Raw genomic sequence first — 18,611 nt, forward strand, 5'->3', positions numbered from 1 at the left:
CAGACATCAGGTGGATGAACTTGGTGGGGGTCACCAAAAATAAAGTTTTTCATAGGAAGGTGGAAACTGCAGGGGGTGGGTGGAGGCTGAGCCTGTTCCTGTCAGCTTTGCAGCAGCATTTCTCCCATCCCTCACAGAAGCATTGAATATGAAGCATGCAGACAGGCGGAGAAGCTGCTGTGTGAAAGTTGTGTAGCAAGAAATCAGAAGTTTGGAAGTGCGTTGCTTCACAGCCCCCTCCATCTACACCCCACACAACCCACGTGAGTCCTCTGACAGCTGGCTCATTTTGCTCCACCTCAGACGTGAGGTCAGAACAAACTTCACAGTTCAACACAACAATCTATGCATTCTATGGGTTTAAACTTTTACTAATATTTACTTTACACATTTCCATGTGAAATGTTTTTTGACTACCAATCTTTCAAAAATACAGGACTACTCCAGAAACTAATACCAAATGTTTCCAAAGTCAAACTTTAGGATCCTTAAAGTGTGAAGTAGTGTGTCACGTGTACATACCGTCGTATCCCTTTGGGGAGGTGTCACGCCCGTGTTGGGACTTGGTTGTTGAGCCTCTCTTGCCGTAGCTTCCCTGCTGGCAGTCGTAGCCCCCGTAGTCGTAGCTGGTCTTGGAGTATTTCTCTAGCTCCTTCGTCAGGTTGGACCGTGGTGTGCTGGTGGGAACGTTGTTCTTGTAGCCATATTGAGGAATCTCCAGCTGCTTAACGAAACACATTGGCCTGGAAAAGTAACCAAAGGCAAAAGATGCTGGGATTATTTGTTTATAATTTATCAAAATCGATAAATTATACACATAAATTACACATCATGATTATTTTAAATAATCATGATTATTTGCTCAGCATCCTGATTTTGGCGTAAAGAACTATCAATCTTTTTCTAAACAAACTAGAAGGTGCAGGTCCTCTGCAGCATCTCTAACAGGAGAAGTCAGACTCTTCATCAGAGCAGTTTGGTCAGGGTTTGCTGATTGAGGTGTCAGAAGTTCAGAATTCCAGTTGGTTAATTATCAGTTTATTTTTCAAAGTTACTTGGAAAAACATCTTGATCCGTGTGTACTATTTATCTTGAGAGTCTTAAAACACACGTTATAAATAAAATATATGTTATTATTAAATAGAACAAAGGTGGAATTTTTGCTCATGAAAAAATAGATTTACATTGGAAACTAATTTTAAAGCTGTGTTTCACTGAATAAACTAGGAACGGCTTTTAAGAAAAATTGATTTAAGAATTTAATGAATTGACATCAGATCTTGTAAGAAAAGAGTGATTCAAAATAATGAATCCTTTTTAAAGGCCAGTCCTAGTAGTTGGTACCATTTAGCTTCACCTCTTGATGTGAATGATAAAACCTGGATGATGGGAAAGATACAGTCTCTATTATAAAGACCCACTCCAATAAAAATGTGATTTTGTTTTGCCGGTTTTTAAACGTGTTCCTGTAGCATTTGTCTCATGATGGAGGACATATAAAGAAAATTAAGCTTAAAGTTGTGTTTCTGAGTATTTCTTTCTTCAAATCATTGCGAATTAGGAGCAGAAGAAAAAAATGCTGTTTGTAAAATCTTCTAGTTGTTGCAAACTATAACCAGTAAACCACAGTCTTCCTGCTCCGCTCCATTCTGATCATCCACTGTCAGACAAACAGATCCATGAACGTCTTTGTTTTCCTGGTCTGAGCTGGAATCTGGATCAGAACTGTACAGTTACAGCACGAACGTTTTTTTAGGACTGTAAGCTTGCGGAAAATGAAGGCAGGCTTACTATGTCAACAGTCCCGCCCACAACTCAGAAGTAAATATGTCCAAGTATTGCGATACATATCATATCGTAGACTCTTGCCAATACACACCACTATTTAAAAGTAGATAGTAAGAAATGCTGCACTTTTATCCACCAAATAAGCTAACCTGGACAGTGTAACAACTGTCATTGTGAACATATGTTGTGCTATATATGTGTTTTCTTGTCAAATACGTTATTATTGCAATTTGCTGCGATGACCTGGCAAACCATCCAGGGTGAACCCGGGCTTAGCCCAACAGTAGCTTGGATAACTCCACTTTCACCCAAGAGCCTAACAGTAGCAACAACCTCATGACCCTAAAAGAATTCAGCAGGCTTAGAGGATGGATGGATGGATGGATGGATGGATGGATGGATGGATGGATGGATGGATGGATGGATGGATGGATGGATGGATGGATGGATAGATGGATGGATGGATGAATGGATGGATGGATGCATGGATGAATGGATGGATGGATGCATGGATGGATGCATGGATGATGGATGAATGGATGCATGGATGGATGGATGGATGATGGATGGATGGATGGAGCATTCCAACGAAAACGCATAAATGCCACATCTTTTCTGAGAATAAGCATGTATTCATCCCTCCATCTTTCCCATAGTGCTGTGTGCAGAGGACACACTTTAGTGAGAGGAGCTCCTCTGTGACTCTCTGGGCCTGTGTTGGTGGTATTTCATGTGGGCACACTGAGTGGACCATACCTGAGGACCCGATCTGATGTCTGGTTGGTCTTGCTGCTGTCAGCTGAGTGACTCTTTTCATGCACCTTTGCCATCTTCTCTGCAGCAGCAATGGGACAACCTGACAGACTGGCAATAACAGGACAGAGGAGGGCTTGGTTAGACTTGAACACAAACACACGGCTCAGGCCAATGAAACCTAACCTTAGAAAAAGTCAGAATGACTATTGTTCATACACACACTGTCTTTTCTGAGTTTTTCAGCTGGTCCCTTTAGTAGTTGCCACAACAACCTCTATCTCATCCTCCTGTCTGCATCCTCCTCACTCCCACCAACCAACCACCCTCATGTCCTCCTTCTCTACATCCATGAACCTCCTCTTTGGTCTTTTTCCTGCTAGCTCCAACCTCAGCATCCTTTTTCCAACATCATCACTGTTCCTCCTCTGAAAGTGTCCAATCATCTCCATCTGCTTCCCTGCATTTATCTCTAGAACATCTACCATGATCTGTTCCTCTGATGGATTCATTCCTGATCCATCCTGGTTTCTCCCAAAGAGAACCTCAACATCTTCATCTCTGCTACCTCCAGCTCTGCCTCCTGTCTCTGCATCAGAGAACAACATGGCTGCTCTCACCACAGTTTTCTACCCCTTTCCTTTCAATCTTGATGACATTCTTTGGTCACATCTCAAACCTTCCTTAACCTGTTCTCTCCTGTTTGCAGATGCTTCTTCATCTATTTTCTACACCTTCTGTTGTTTTGGACTGTTGACTAAGAACTTAGTCATTCACCTTCTCCACCTCTGCTTCCTGTAACATCACTGTTCCTCTTCAGTTCCTCTCATTCACACACAGATTCTCCGTCTTACTGCAGCTGACCTTCATTCCTCTCTCTTTCATAGCAAACCTCCACCTCTCTAGATGATCCTCCACCTGCTTCCTGCTCTCACTACAGATCACTATGTCATCTGCAAACATCATGATCTACAGAGATTCCTGTCTAACCTCATCTGTCAGTCTGTCCATCAGCACAGCAAACAAGAAGGAGCTCAAAGCTGATCCTTGGTGGAGTCCCACCTCCACCTTAACCTGCTCTGTCCCACCTGCAGAACATCTCACCACTGTGGTCCAGCTCTCATCCATGTCCTGAACAAACATTCTTCTCTGTCACTCCAGACTTCCTCATCCACAGCTCCTCTCTCTGGATTCTGCCAGACTTTCTCTAGATCAGGGCTGGCTAACCCTGGTCATCAAAAGCCAAAACCCAGTCTGTTTTTCAGCTCTCCTTGGACTGCTTGATGCTGAAAACCTTAACCAGGTGGGTTCTGTCAATCAGGATGTGAAATTACTTGAGTCACCTAATCAGCAGCAAGCTGCTTAGGGGGAACTGGGAAACAGGTAAGATTTAGACTCTTGAGGACCAGGGTCGGCCAGCCCTACTCTAGATCTACAAAGACAGATGTTCTGACTTTCTGACCTTCTAACAGTCATCCAACTGAAAGGAAAAACAAAGCCTGACAACCATCTTTCACTGACAGGTTTTTATTAGAAAGCTTTCAAAACTATTTTTTCTTTCACTGACTACTTTTTTTTCTGAAAGGAAAAGCTGGAACCAGCAAAACTCATCTCACTGACACAATTATTTTGAAATAAAATACTGAAACTGAAAGTCATTCCTCACTCAAGCAGTTTTCCTGAAATGAAAAGTGGAAAATTATCCCTGACAGACACAACTTTTCTGAAAGAAAAGTTTCTTTGCTGAAGGAAAATGTCTCATCCACCAGCACACGTTCCTGCCCTTCCTGTTGTTTCCCTAATTGGTTGCTGCATAGTTAGATCTGCTTGTCCTTTGAACTCCACAGTCAACCCAAGGGAGACGCAGTGTGTGAATGTACTGAATCCTGCTGCTGTGAAGATGTTTCTATGGAGACTAGCAGATAGAAAGGCTGTGAACTGCTAGCAAACATGAGCTACACTGCTAGCTGGTATTTTGCTTGTTCATTATCCCAAAGGATCTGTGCTGTATAACACACCTTAAGTGTTTGTCTGAGTTTGTGTGGGTGTGAGTTTGGGTGTGTCTATGTTTGTATGCATGTAATTGTACGTGCAAACATGTATGCGTGTGCATTTTCATGATGTACATTTCATCTCTGCCCGTTCAAAAAAGTGAATCTTTCCTCCCAACTGTAGATGGCGATGACAGAGACTCATTTTTTGGCGTTAGAAGAATCTCATTGAAAACTGATCTCATTGTGTGACGTAAACCTTTCTGTCTTTCTGTCGACGTCAAGGAAGTTTGAACATTTTGGTCAGGGAACCAGACTATTAGCATCAGGGTCAAGAAAATGGAAAATGGAAAAACATTTGTTGACATGTTTGTTGATTATTTATCAATTATCTAAGAAGCGGTTCATAGTTAGTGGAAATGCACAAGCTCCAGAGTTTGAATCTTCATTTATATCTGCCCAAAAAAACTATGGATCTCTTTCCTTTTTGTCCTTTGCTAGTGCCGGTAGGATAAGTGTTGTGGATCTCAGTCGGACAGCTGCTGTCTGTTGATGTGGCATTAACATATCCTGCTATCACCATGCTGTGACGACTCTGCTGCTTCAGATCCTTCTGCTGTGATCACAGAGCTCTGTGTGCAGAGATGAGGACGCCCTTGTCGCCTCTGCAAAGCTTTTAGAAGCTGAATATTTGTGTTTGCAGCTCTTACATCTCTGCAGCTCTACCAGGATCCCCACAGCTTCAGACCAAAGCTTGACTTTCAGTTAAAATGCTGAAGAGTCATACAGCATCTACCACTCTAACATCTGCTCAGCTGGTTGAAACAATGCAGTTGTTGGACAGGGAACGCCCCCCCCCCCCCCCCCCCCCCCCTGCTGTGAGTGGGGGTGTCAGAGATGAGCTCACCTCTTTTGCTCTACATTTGTTTAGGCATTTTAAAAACTAAAAAAAAAGACTTTTTTCAGCTGTGTTTAAATATTTTTCTCTACTTTCAAGGAATTAAAAAGAAAACGCAAGATTAATCTCACAGCCTTTAAAACACTAAACTATTTTTTGGGACAGTCTGGAAACCTTTACTGCTAAAATGTAAATGCATAGTAAAACTTTTGTCTCTTCATCATGTGAAAGATTTACATCAAACTCTCTTATTCTTTTTTATGCGATTTGAGATTCACCTTTGTGGCAAAAATGTCAATTCAAATCTTATTTTTAACCTAACAGTATAAAGACACATTCTGTAATGTTAATTTTGAAAAAAAGTTTCATATTTTAGATTTTTATGCAAAACATTTAACCAGCGTCCTGACAGTTTTCCTGATCCCTGATATACTTTCAGACTACTTTTATTTTATCAACTGTAACATTCTTTGTGCAAATCTTCAAAGCTTTGAAGGACAACAAGTGTCCATCTTTCTTTAGGCCATTTGACTGTTTGAGTGCATTTATGTCACAAAGTGCTGAAACAAACATCAATCTGAGGAGCGTCTGGGGGGTTAGAATCCTCGCCCACAACCGTGCGCCCATCTTTTTGGCTTTAACACTGGGATGTGGCCGGGTGCCTGTTTCAGGTCTGTTTGAGTGCAGGAGAATCTGGAGCTGTTTGGTTCTCCTCAAACAGACAGACTTTCAGAGCTGGAGGAAAAAACCTGCTCACCCACTCCTCCTGCAGCTTACAGCACCCCAGGTGAAGGCCACACACTCACCTGCGGTGCGAATTCCTGTTGCTATTGACATGACCCCGTCCAGAGCAGCCGGGAGTAGGGCACTTTAAAACATTTTCATACATGGCAAGGACTTGGACAGACAGAAAAGGTGAGAGAGACAGTGAGGGTTAAGAGCAGACAGGAGAGTCATGGGAGTTCAGCTCGGCGGTTAGGCATGCACGGTTACATCTGCACCTCTGACAGCAGCTCACACTGCTCACGAGCACCAACACAGCATGCTTGGGGGGGGACAATGCGGCAGATTTTCTTTCCCTGGTAAAAATGTTTTCCTCCGACATTTCTTCAGGGTCTCTCATGCACGTTTGTGAGGTTTGCAGGCTGGAGCAGCCCAATGAGGAATCATGCCGTTCATGCTAGCCACTCAGCAGTGGGGAATCAGGGCTGTGAGGTTTAGAGTGAAGAGGAGCAGGAAAGGAGGAGGCTGAAAAAAAGCAGCTCTTTCCTAACGCTACAGTGAAGTTAATCAAGCATGGACACAGATGCTCATTCGCACCTCGGGTTCTGAAGGTTCTAAGGCTTCTGGCAGCAAGAAAAAAGCATTTGATATTTGCAAAGTTTGGCATTTTACTAAACTGATGTGTCTGCACATGCTGCCAAACGCTGCTTATCTTCTGGAAAAATACCTTTTAAGACTTTCAACAATGACAAACGGCAAATAGAGTCATGCAGGACTGATGTGTCATGGTGGACTGTCCAACAAACTCCAGCATTCGCAAAGGCTGAGAGTCATTTAACAAGTCATTTCAGCAACAATCTCCTGTTCAGGAAACAAACACTAGAAGGTTCAGCCTGCAGTCATCACTGTGGGGGGGTGCACAACCTGATCACACAATCCCAAAGATATTTCCTGTAACCCTTGTGCTATCCTAGGCACTTTACCATTGGGAGTGGGGTCATCTAGACCCACTAGACAGTGCTCTGAACCTTTTTTCTTCAATGATTTGTGATCTTCACTGGTGTCCATGGATTACATGAAATCTTTCCACCTTTATCCACCTTTGTCATGGTAGGGAGAACACGTCAATGGAAGGGGGGGTCATCTGGACCCCATAGGATAGCACAAAGGTTAAGTGCAATTTAAAGCCCTCTAAAAGTGTCTGTCAGTTACCAAAATGAGCTTTCTGATGAGATGATTTCAGATTTCACAGTGTCTGTTCAGCAGCAGGTTTTCCAAGAACAAATATCCTCTATATTTACATGTGATGGGTGTTTTTGGGATCATGTGAAGATGAGTCATCTCCTCTCCCACCCTCCATGCTATCCCACTATCTAAGTTGAACTGGCACGACAGAGGCTGTCAACAACCAGGACTGTTCAGTCTTTCGGCTCAAATGACTTGCTAGATTCTCTGCAGTTTTTTGTTGTGTGTATGTTTTCGTGCAGTGTAACCTCGAGCTTGGACCTACTCTCAGGTGGGACCCTGTCTTTGTGGGGGCACCCAGAAAGGCTGCGGTGATGAGGGTACAGGCCCGTCACGTGACCGGTACCATCACAGCCAGGCGTCGGACACTTGCTCTCCTTTTTTTCTCCTCTGGAAGAATCTGGAAAGAGGAAAAGACGGGTTAACAGACAGACAGTCATATTCATTTTTATCAAGGACTTCTTCACAGCATGATATTCTTTACATTCCATTAAGGATAATATCACTCTAACTTCAAAAGAACACTGATGCATGTATCAAAAAAGTTTCAACTGGAGGGAGATTTTAAGCGAGAAGCTCAGACAAGTGTGGTGTCGTCCTGATGGCTTTGCTGCCGGATGATGACACCATTCTCTACGTCTGTGAGTTGGAACAAGACCACACAAGACCAGAACCCAACAGTAGAAAACAACCCCCCCACTCCGAGGTGGTGTCAGAAACCACCTTAGAGAACCATTTCTAGAAAGGTTTGTGGTTTATTGAATGGTTTAAAAGAGCATCTTTGTTTGGAAGAAATGTTACTTTTAATAACATTCATTCAAATGCAATATTCTAAACAGACACTGAAAAATTCTAAGCGTTCATTGTTTTGAACAAAGTCTGTTTGCTTCTGCCTTTATATCCCAGAATTCATGATGCTATCGTTGCATCAACAGTCTTTTCATACTCCAATGCGTTGGATATCCTCTAACTGTACAACATGAATCCTATGAGTTTCTCCTAGAACTCCTAGCTGGCTTGAAAAAGTTTCCAAAGTATCAGCCATTGTTAGGAAAGTATCCAGCCTTCCTGTTCTCTGAGCTGGGATCAATACTGACACAGAGAGGGTCAGTGTGTGGGCTTTCCATCCTACCTTTAGGGTAGTATGCTCGCTTCAGTCCATCTTGCTGCATCCTGGACTTGCGCTCCTCGGCGGAGCTGCTCAGCCTGGGGCTGTGCTCACCGTGGCTCCGGTGGTAATGCTGATCCCGGCGGGGCATTGAGTGTTCTGAGGCCATACGGTCCCTCATGACCTTTGCCCTTTCTGATTCCAGAGCAATGGCCTTCTCCAGCAAGGACAAGTTTCCCTTGGCCATGTCAAAGGTCTCGTCTGAGTGGTCGGAGGCTATGGATGTGGTGTCCTCATCCCCGTCTTGGCTGGTTGGGTAACCTCTGGAGGCGGGGCTCAGCTGTTCTTCAAGCTTCATTAAGTTCACCATGTCTGAATAACGACGATCCAGAAGTCTGGGCTCCTCCAGTGCATTTTGATGGCTGCTGTCATACCTAATAAAGGGGAAAAGGAAAATTTAAAAACGAGAAATAAAAAGTTTTTTTTTATTACTAAAAAAATTCATTTTTGCAGTTCATTCACAGCTCAGTCTTTGGATCAAGCACAAGGAACGATCTTCTCTGATTGTCTGCAGTGCATCTCTCTTTCTGGACTGATTATCAGGGACAAATACCCACAGCCTGTCCCGGCTACTGTTGGGCGAAGGCGGGGTAAACCCTGGACAGGTCGCCAGTCTGTCGCAAGGCGGAGGAAATATTTAAAGACAAAAAATGAAATCACTAAAAATTACAAAAGGCAAATGTTGTTTCTTGAATCACTATATTAGTTAAGGAAGAAGAAGGCAATTTTAACAGATGGCAAGAATATGCAGATCTCTTACATTCATTGATTAATAAAAGGATTGTATTGTTTTTATGAGACTTGCAGTTTGTTGGCTGGTACTCGTGCAATGAAAATAAAGTTAAATCTAATCTTTATATTGTTTTATATTATTTAAAATGCAAAAGTTAGATCTACAAAAGTCCATCCATCCATCTTCCAAACCTGCTTGTTCTCTTTCAGTGTCAAGGGGCTGCTGGAGCCTATCCTAGCTACTGTTGGGCAAAGGCGGGTTACGCCCTGCTGTCAGTCCGTCATATATGAAGCATGTTTTTGGACTGTGGGGGACAGCTGGAGTGCCTGGAGAAAACTATTCACAAAATACTAATTTTTAAATACTAAATCTGAATGTTTAACTATTTGACGCATAATTGGAACAAGATAAAAATGAAAAAATAAAATCTAAAAAAAAAGAAGATAATATTCTCCTATTTCAAAATATTATCAATTATTAAAATATTGTGTATTTTTCTACTTAAATGCACACTTGTACTGTGACATGCACTGTAAGCCACTTTTATGTGTAACACTACACCTTTCTGTAATACACACATTAGCATACACTGTAACACAGTAACACAGCAAAAAATCATCAAATCCTTATAGACAAGGCAATAATTTAAAGGTTTTGTGGATTTTTTGCAAAGCTCAGACAGCTGCAGTTTTCAGATCTACTCTTGGTGATACTGTCATTATAGGGAGAACGTCTGCTGACACTTCTGAGAGGGAACCAACCTGAAACTAGCATCACAGCAAACCTGTTAATATCTAACTGAGTTGAACTCTTAAAAGCTTTAAAAGGACAAACTGCACGTTTTGGAGCTGGAGTTCATGGTATGTAAATGTTTTTACAGTGTTTGTCTCTTTCTGTCTGTTTTTACATCTGTTGGCTAAGTAACCTGTAGTTTGTATTGGCTCCTCCCTCTTGGCCTGGACTTTCTAGAAAAACTGCTTCTAAATCTCAATAAAAACTTTCTGGTAAAAACAATGAATTAAGTCATAGCGTCAGGAAGAAATGTCCAACATGAAAAGATGATAATCTGATCATTGTGAATGTGTGTGAATCAGTCACACAAAAACCAAAGTATAAAGTACTGCCAGGCAATGGTCTATGGCTGAGAGCTTTTCTTTTTTGCTTTCAAGTCAAATTTTCTTAAAAGTCAGTTGCAGTCGGAGTTAATGAAGAAATGAGAAGACTGGTAACCTGTTCAGGTGATGCACACCCTGTTGATCTGCTGGGTTGATGGATTGGTTTTGGAGGGAGTGGAGGATGGGCCGATCGGAAGGCTGGGTCTCACTCAGTTTCCGGGCCAGATCAAAGCACTGGTTCCTCAGACACTCTAGACTATTCAGACACACCTCCTCTCCGCTGTCCTGAGCCTTGACCCTCATGCAAGGTGCTCCATTTGCATGTTTCCCATCATTCATCATGGCAGCATGTGGGTACTCATCTTCAGGTAGGATGGCGCCATGACCCTGAGCCAAAAGCTTCAGGGAATCCACGGTTTCCCGGACCACATCACTGTCCAGGTCCACACTCAGCTCACCCTTTCTGTCCCCCTGTTCACTAGCATCATCTTCGTCGTCCTCCCCAGCGCTGTTAGATGAGTTGCTGTTCATCTCTGACTCGGTCATGGCCTGGTAGGCTGCATCTGCTGCAATCTTGCCAAGGTTGAGCAGAGACTTGGCGACCAGCTCGTCATAGTTCTCATAGTCCTCTCCAGTGCTGTTTCCAGGACCGCAGCTGTTGTTGTTGTTGTCCTTCTCAACTGGACCAAGCTTTGATTGTCCGTTGGGTTTGAACTGTTTCACTGCTGACAGGAAGACAGAGAAAAAGAATCTGAAGCTGTATTTTGCTTCTGCATCTCTAGTTAGCAATGTTTCATCCAGAAATGTTTCATCCAGAAATGTTTCATCCAGAAATGTTTCATCCAGAAATGTTTCATCCAGAAATGTTTCATCCAGAAATGTTTCATCCAGAAATGTTTCATCCAGAAATGTTTCATCCAGCACGCTTCACCATGAAAACATAAATCTTGTGAAATGGGTGCAAAAGAAAATGTGGATACAGTCTGCAGCATAAACACACAGTAGATTCAAAAGCTCTGCTGAGGAAGATGATAAAAGTCTTGGTTTTCAATAATTATGCTGTCAGCAAACAGTTTTATCTTGTGTTCTCTTCAATTTAATAGCTGCTTGTCTTATGATTAGCAGCATGTTTATTTACAAAAACATGCAGCCCAGAATCATACATCCAAAATGTTTCACCACCCTCTGCACTGACTTTCAGGACAAGACTTCTTTTTTTCCTTTCAGCTTTTCCCTTCAGGGGTCACCACAGCCAATCATCTTCCTCCATCTAACCCTGTCTTCTGCATCCTCTCCTCTAACATCAGCTACCTTCATGTTCTCCTTCACTGCATCCAGAAACCTCCTCTGGTCTTCCTCTAGACCTCTAGACCTTCTACCAATAGATTCACTGTCTCGCCCCTGGTCATGTCTGAACTGTCTCAGTCTGGCCTCTCTGACTTTATCTCAGTCCCAAAGAGAACCTCAGCATCTTCATCTAACTCCAGCTCTTCTTCCTTTCTTTTTTTCCTCAGTGCCACGGTGTAAAGGCCTAACAACATGAGGGACTTTCCAGACAAAGACAGCAGAGGAAAACAGGGAAACTGAAAATGAAGGCTTTTCAGGTGCTCTAAATCAGAAGCAAAATATGTCCTCAGGAAGATAATCTGCGACAGAGCACATGTAATATGTCCACAGTACTATATAATAAGCAATAGCAGAAATGTTCTGCACTGAATCCAGCAAAGATAGCATTTGCAATTAGGCGTAGCACTGCAGTTGTCAATGTGGGATAGGAACCCCAGGCAGGACATTGGGCATCTACACCACAGCCCAGAGACCAGCAGCAGCATGTGGACCTCAGGAGATGGTTGAAGCTTCCAGTGCAGATAGCAATGACGTTTCTGACCAGACCTGTTCCTATTATCGGACTGAAAAAATAAAGTAATGCTTCTGGGACTTACAGTCCCCTGAAAAGAGTGGATGAATGAGGCCAAACACCTACAGATAAATTATTATAGCCAAATTATATTTTATTTATTTTACTTTTTATTTGTTCCTTTCACGAAGAGTACCGCATTACATTAAGATATTCAGTACACTACACACATCTTCATGACTGGAAATGAGCAGTGAGAAAAATATCATTCTTAATTTATTTCTGCCTCTATAACACATCTTAAAGACAAGGACAAAAAAAGAGACAATCATAGATTATCTTTACCGCCTTCCACCACACACTAACTACACATTACATATACATGTTCCTCAAGATCTTTCTATACAAACATAGAAAGTCAGTGGGCTGGAGGCTTGCTGTGCTAGCCAGCTGCTCGGTGGACGGCACTGAGTGCCCATAGCCAATGTGGGCAAACACAGGTGGGGCCACCATGGAAACGGTGCACAAACCCACCTGGGGCCAACTTGGCCTTGCTGGCTGGGATCTAATGGTTGGATATTTGTAGATGTCTATCAGAGTTTGAGCCAAGTCAAACTTGTTTCTATCGTTGTGATTTGGGTGAGCCATCATCCTTTTTTATCTTTTTACTGTCAAATATTATCATGATAACATTGGTGTAGAATCCATTTTTTTCTAATCTATACATGTAAATTCTATACTTTAAAAATTTTGTTTCTGAACATCAACTAGACTCTGTCATTCAGAAGAAATTAATAATGTGCTTTAAGCTCATTCATCCTAACAATCCACTCTGACAATAAATTAAACCTTTCACCATCATTTTGTTCAGTTATGTGAAAAGTTAAATATCTAAACAGAAATATTTATGTTGGATTGTTTGTTTTGATGAAGTTTTCTGTAACCTTTAACCCCTGGTAAATATCAGCAGAACTGTTTGCTACTTCTTGGAATGTAGAACTTTGTGATTATTTGTCTGTGAACAAAAAGGCTGCATGGTGGTGTAGTGGTTAGCTCTGTCACCTCACACTGCAGAGTCCCAGCAGGGCCCTTGAGTGAAGTTTAAGTCATGCAATTTACTTATAACACTCTTATATTTTTACTTTGTATTATCATTTCCCCCATTCTAACCCCTTACCCCCCCCATCTCTTACATGCCACTCTCTCTTTTACTTCTTTTCTTCCGTCCAACAAGGAATACATATAAACATAATTTTCATAAATAAAGCTTAGCCTCAAACACAAAAGGGGTTTATACAAGTATACACTCAGTCTGTCTGTAGATCCATAAACCTCTATTGTAACAGTAAAATCTGTCCAACACAAAAGGCCTTCAGCTCTGATCTGCTTGCTCAGCTGTTGGACAGAACAGGTGAAAAAAGAAATGAGGGAAGACCCATGGAGTGTCACTGTTTGGAAACAAACAGCTTTGTGTGTTTTTCAGTGAAGCTTCACATCAAATCTGGGAGCCCACTAGCTCCCATGTGACAGACTTCCTCACAGCCCACTTCATACTTACTCTGCTGGCAGTTCATCTGCTCTTCATCATCAACGTCATCCTCCTCCTGTTCCTCATCATCATCAACGTCATCCTCCTCATCCAGCCCTCTGACCTCTTCTTCATCCTCGTGTTCAACTCTTATTCTCACGTCTCCTCTCTCCTCTTCTTCTTCCTCCTCTTCATCCCCTTGCTCCTCATTATCCTCTGAGAAGTCGTCTTCCACCTCTCCGTCTTCATCTATCTCTTTTTCTTCATCCTCTTCCTCATCCTCCTCTGCTACCTCCCTTCGCTCCTCTCCCTCCAGTCCAGTCTTCATGGCGTCATTCTGGTAGCTGCTGAAGCTGCCGGCATTCTCGTCTATTTCCTGACCGGCGCGCGGAGACAGGAAGGGCCGTCTTTTGGCAGCTGGTTCCAGTGGTTGTTTGTCCAAAGTCTTCCTCTTTTTGGCCAGTGGACAGCCATATATGCTGAGGTGGGACAGAAGATAAATTCATCAGAATGTGCATTTGTGCAAAGAAACAATCAAAATTTCAAAACCAATCCAGAAAGGATATTTTTGTCTAACAATGACAGAGCAGCTCATCAGGACTTTTGTATGTTTTGCACGTAGACACAACCTAAAAATGAGACTTGTGAGCAACGTTTTGTTCTTTATTTCTGTTTTTAAATTTTAGAACATTACTGTCCAACTGAATGAAAACCTTAACCATTTTTCTGTTGCTGTTTCACTTGGAAGGAACCACTATAGCGGTTAACCCTCTATCTAATGGTTCCTCAAATGTGAGGAGCTCAGAACTGAATTAGAACACATTTCTGCAGGGTGGGGGGAGGGGTCAAAACTGATTATTTTGCTTTGATTTGTGTGTTCATCTGATTGAGTTGCTGCATGACGAGTTATTTCTTCCAGAAATCCCTGCAAGATGAAAGTGTCTGTTGGTATCTCTGCACAGACTCAGTCAATGTTTGTTTCAAGGAAGACGGGGGATCGTCAAGAGTTAGCACTCCGAAAAAAAGGTGTGAACACTTCATAAACCCTGAAATCGTAAAGCTTTAGCTTTCAATGACGACGCTCATGACGGGACTTCATCCGCTATCAGGACAAGTCTAGGTTCACAAAAGCAACTTCATGATGAAAACTGTGCACACAACTCCAAAAAGGAGCCCCAGAGGCATTTGAGAAGATTAATAAACTGTCTGGCCTGAAGTCCGATAAATCCTCCTGTTTGCATGGTTCCCCAGAAATCTATATGTGCTGCTTCCAGAACACCTTCATGAGCTTCCTGAGCTCACATGCATATTGATTACTTGCATTAACACCTCTGTCACCTGGGCTTGGAATGTGCCTTGTGCACATGGAGATGCTGAAGTTTGTGCTGGGGGGTGCTGAAAGCCGGTTTGCAGAATGGAAGCACAACTTCTGCTGTCATGGCTATCTGCGTTTGAATGCAGCTGAGTTTATAACTGGCGTGAAACCAAAGCCTGACTGACATCTGTCTGCAGTCGGAGGCTTTCCGGGTCAGAGCGAACCTCAAGGTGCTGACATCAGCGTGTCTTCTCAAAATGCAGAAGGTTTAGGAACACCTCAGATGCTTGTGAAGCATGCACAATTATATTATTATCTTACTGCCCTTAGTAACATGAGGTGCAGAAACATGTTACCATAGCAACATGCTGGTGTTAAAGGTGAGGATATTTTAAAGAATGAGAGGATGTGGGGGGGGGGGCAGCTCAAAGTGGGCGACACGATGTTCATATCCTATACTACCAGTTGCCATGGGAGACCGGCTGCATTCCACCTAGTCCTCATACTGCAGCAGCAGCACGGTGCTGTCGCCATGGTGACATCCTCCAGTGAGAAGGAGGGGCAGGGGTCGTGAGAGACAGAGAGAGACAAAGAAAGGTACCAGAGGAAGGAAAGAGAGTGAAGAAGAAGAAGGTCTTCTCCCGAACTGATTCAGAAATGCCTCTCTGCATGCAGGTTTCTGATCCCAGCAGAACAACAGGCAGGAATGCTGCAGACACCCCTCCATTATGGAGGATCACATACAGGTGCCAAACTCTGTAAAAAAAAATGATGCTGATGCTCCTTGTTTAACCAGCAGCCAGTGACACTCCCATCCATCAAAACAAGCAGCGGAATCTGAAGTGTGTTGGAACAATCTCCTGTAAGCTGACTGATGCAGGGAAGCAGCAGATTTGACCTAATGCCAGTTTCAGTGTTGTGACTGGACACTCGTCTTAGAGGATTTTCACACTGGTTTCTAAGATGAGTGTTTTTGTCTGTGAAGGGCAGCAGAACGGCATGATGCCGGTGTTTCTTGGTGGGCCACGGTTTGTATCTGGGGTTGGGTAGGGTACTTGGGACTCCCGGGTGGTGGTGGTTATTTTCATAACTATGAAAATTGTAGATCCACACTGAAGGCATCACAACTCATCAAGAGAATGCCAAGAGTGTGCAAAGCAGTAATCAGAAGGTGGCTACTATGAAGAACCTACAATATGACATATGTTCAGTTGTTTCACACTTTTTTGTTATGTATATAATTCCACATGTGTTAATTCATAGTTTTGATGGCTTCAGTGTGACTCTACAATTGTCATAGTCATGAAAATGAAGAAAACTCTTTGAATGAGAGGGTGTGTCCACACGTTTGGTCTGTACTGTATGCGTTGGTTTCAGCAGCCAACAGGTATGTTTGTGTTATTTGAGTGTGTCTGCAAACTGACCCAGCTGTGTTTGATAAGGACATACATGTAAGGGCTACTGTCCGACCAGGTGTCCATTTTCAGATATTAACGGACGATGCAAAGATGTGAACCGTGTGACACAAAGCGAAGGATGGTTGCTCCAGTGAAGCTCATTCATTTCTCATACTGGACACCTCCAAGGGCATTTTCCCACCTTTCTGCACTAAAACAGAGTCCCTGTTTCATCAAGTTCTGTCTAACTCTTATTGAATACAACTTTGTTGTAGGAATTCACTGCAGCATCTCCAATGTTAAGATTAATTTAGGATTCAAGAGTCTCAGTAAGCTTTCAGAGCTGCAAAACAGTGATAGACCCAACTTCAGGAAGGAAACTAGTTACAGACCCACCTTCTCTTCCTCTAAAACTTCTACATCTGATATTTTTGCCATTTGAAGAAATAACCAACTGACAAATCATCTAGCTGGAGACCCACAATCCTCACAGGTGAAATAAAATAAAGTAAAAATAAATACTTGCAGCCATGCTTTTCAAAGGTTAGAATCAATGTTATGCCTTTAACCCTTAAAGTTTCAGAGAAGTTAAAGAAAATGATTTGTAGCTAAAATTGATCTCTACATGATAGTTTTTGCTGTTCTTCACCCAATTTTCAAAGATCTCATTATTTTTTACTTTTAAATCTGATCAGAACTGCTGAGTTTAGATAGAATCTTTGTTAAAGTTGACCTTTAGCTAAGTATAAACAAGTCACACGTGTTCAGAAAGGTTTAAATCAAAAATGGATTATGACCTCTAACACATTTTTACATAGTAATCATTTAACTACAGCCAAATCAAGTTAGGATGGCTGTATTTCCTAGAGAATGATGTTTTGTTGCAGGCATAAAAAGTTAGGGGCTGGTGTGCATTCCTAACAGCTACTGTGAATATAAACATGTACAAACCTGACGGCGAGCAGAAACAAGTTGCATGGACTTTATCGTTCTCGTGATATGTTTCTGGTAAATGAGGCAAAACACAGACATAATCTATTTTTCATATTTTCTACCACTGTTCTACTACTGTATTTCCCCTTGAAAGAGCAATTTGTTGTTTACCCTTGTACTTGTTGCTGTGACAATAAGGGCAATTCATGCATTCTTTTGTCTTTGATAGATTCAGAATATAGATGTTTCTGGTCAAATGCATGGAGTGGGTGCAAACAGATCAATGTTTGGCACGCAATAGAATTTATTACAAAGGAAACAGCAAACCTGCTGCAGTAATTCAGGCACTTCCTGACTGTAGCTAGGCCACCATTTGGACCCCCACCATTGTGGTTACCGTCCCCACAGACTGCAGAGACATTTTTCTTGAAGTTTAAATCTGGCTCCTGAATGTCTAACTCCTTGGATTAGACACAGACATAATATTGTCCATATTTACAAAACAAATGGATGTTTGCTCAGTAATAGAATTGTTAGTAAAAAATTCTAATAGGTGTTAAAGCATCTTTAAGTCTGCTGACCCTTTAACAGTCTTAACAGTCCTAATGCTCATTCTCTACTCTCCACTGCACTGATTGAAGTCCTTCTGTCAATCCTGCATTTGTCCACTGAGTGAGTCTTCATAGACATGTTTGTCCACTGATGCAAATCACTTGAGTTGATTCCTTAAATGTCCAAATTAAAAATCACGTGTATATGTGCTATTTTGCACTCTTTTTGGCACTAGAGTACATTTAAAGAAGAGTCTAAATAGTATTAAAAAGCAAGTAGAGTCTAATCTGTGCACAAATTATTTCTTTAATTTTGTCTATGAAAAAACATTTTCAGGTTAGTTTATTAATATTTTTTCCTTGAATATTCAAATTTTTGGATTTTTGTAAAAACTGGATTGAATCTTTAGATACTGTATTTAGAGAGCATGTTTTGCTGCTCACAGAGTCAAACTCACTTTAAAACAAAGCAAAGAATTTCTTTTCTAAGCATTAAAAATGCTTTTCATGTGTCTGCTCTACTGCAAATGAAACAAGGAAGTGTGACTGCTGACAGCTACAGACAATTCAGAAACAAATACATGATCAAATTAAGAAATTGCTTTAAAAAGGCTT

General features: G+C 42.0%; 1 protein-coding gene across 8 annotated transcripts in view; it reads right to left on the reverse strand.

The window, feature by feature from the left end:
• Positions 1 to 18,611, reverse strand: part of myt1la (myelin transcription factor 1-like, a) — a 56,744-nt gene that overhangs the window by 14,510 nt on the left and 23,623 nt on the right. For 5 of the 8 annotated variants that reach the window (XM_078943107.1, XM_023952977.2, XM_023952978.2 and 2 more), the window contains 7 exons: positions 13,831 to 14,279; positions 10,530 to 11,139; positions 8,531 to 8,940; positions 7,664 to 7,798; positions 6,237 to 6,327; positions 2,545 to 2,652; positions 523 to 743 (listed from right to left, as the gene is read on the reverse strand). In XM_078943107.1, the coding sequence (XP_078799233.1) occupies positions 523 to 743; positions 2,545 to 2,652; positions 6,237 to 6,327; positions 7,664 to 7,798; positions 8,531 to 8,940; positions 10,530 to 11,139; positions 13,831 to 14,279 (2,024 nt within the window). The remainder of the gene's footprint in view (positions 1 to 522; positions 744 to 2,544; positions 2,653 to 6,236; positions 6,328 to 7,663; positions 7,799 to 8,530; positions 8,941 to 10,529; positions 11,140 to 13,830; positions 14,280 to 18,611) is intronic. The other 3 variants (XM_078943104.1, XM_078943106.1, XM_023952976.2) reach the window with 1 other exon arrangement.

The sequence above is a fragment of the Oryzias latipes genome, chromosome 24, assembly GCF_053564925.1.
Source record: "Oryzias latipes strain Hd-rR chromosome 24, Olatipes_Hd-rR_3.1".
In the NCBI taxonomy this organism is placed as follows: domain Eukaryota; kingdom Metazoa; phylum Chordata; class Actinopteri; order Beloniformes; family Adrianichthyidae; genus Oryzias; species Oryzias latipes.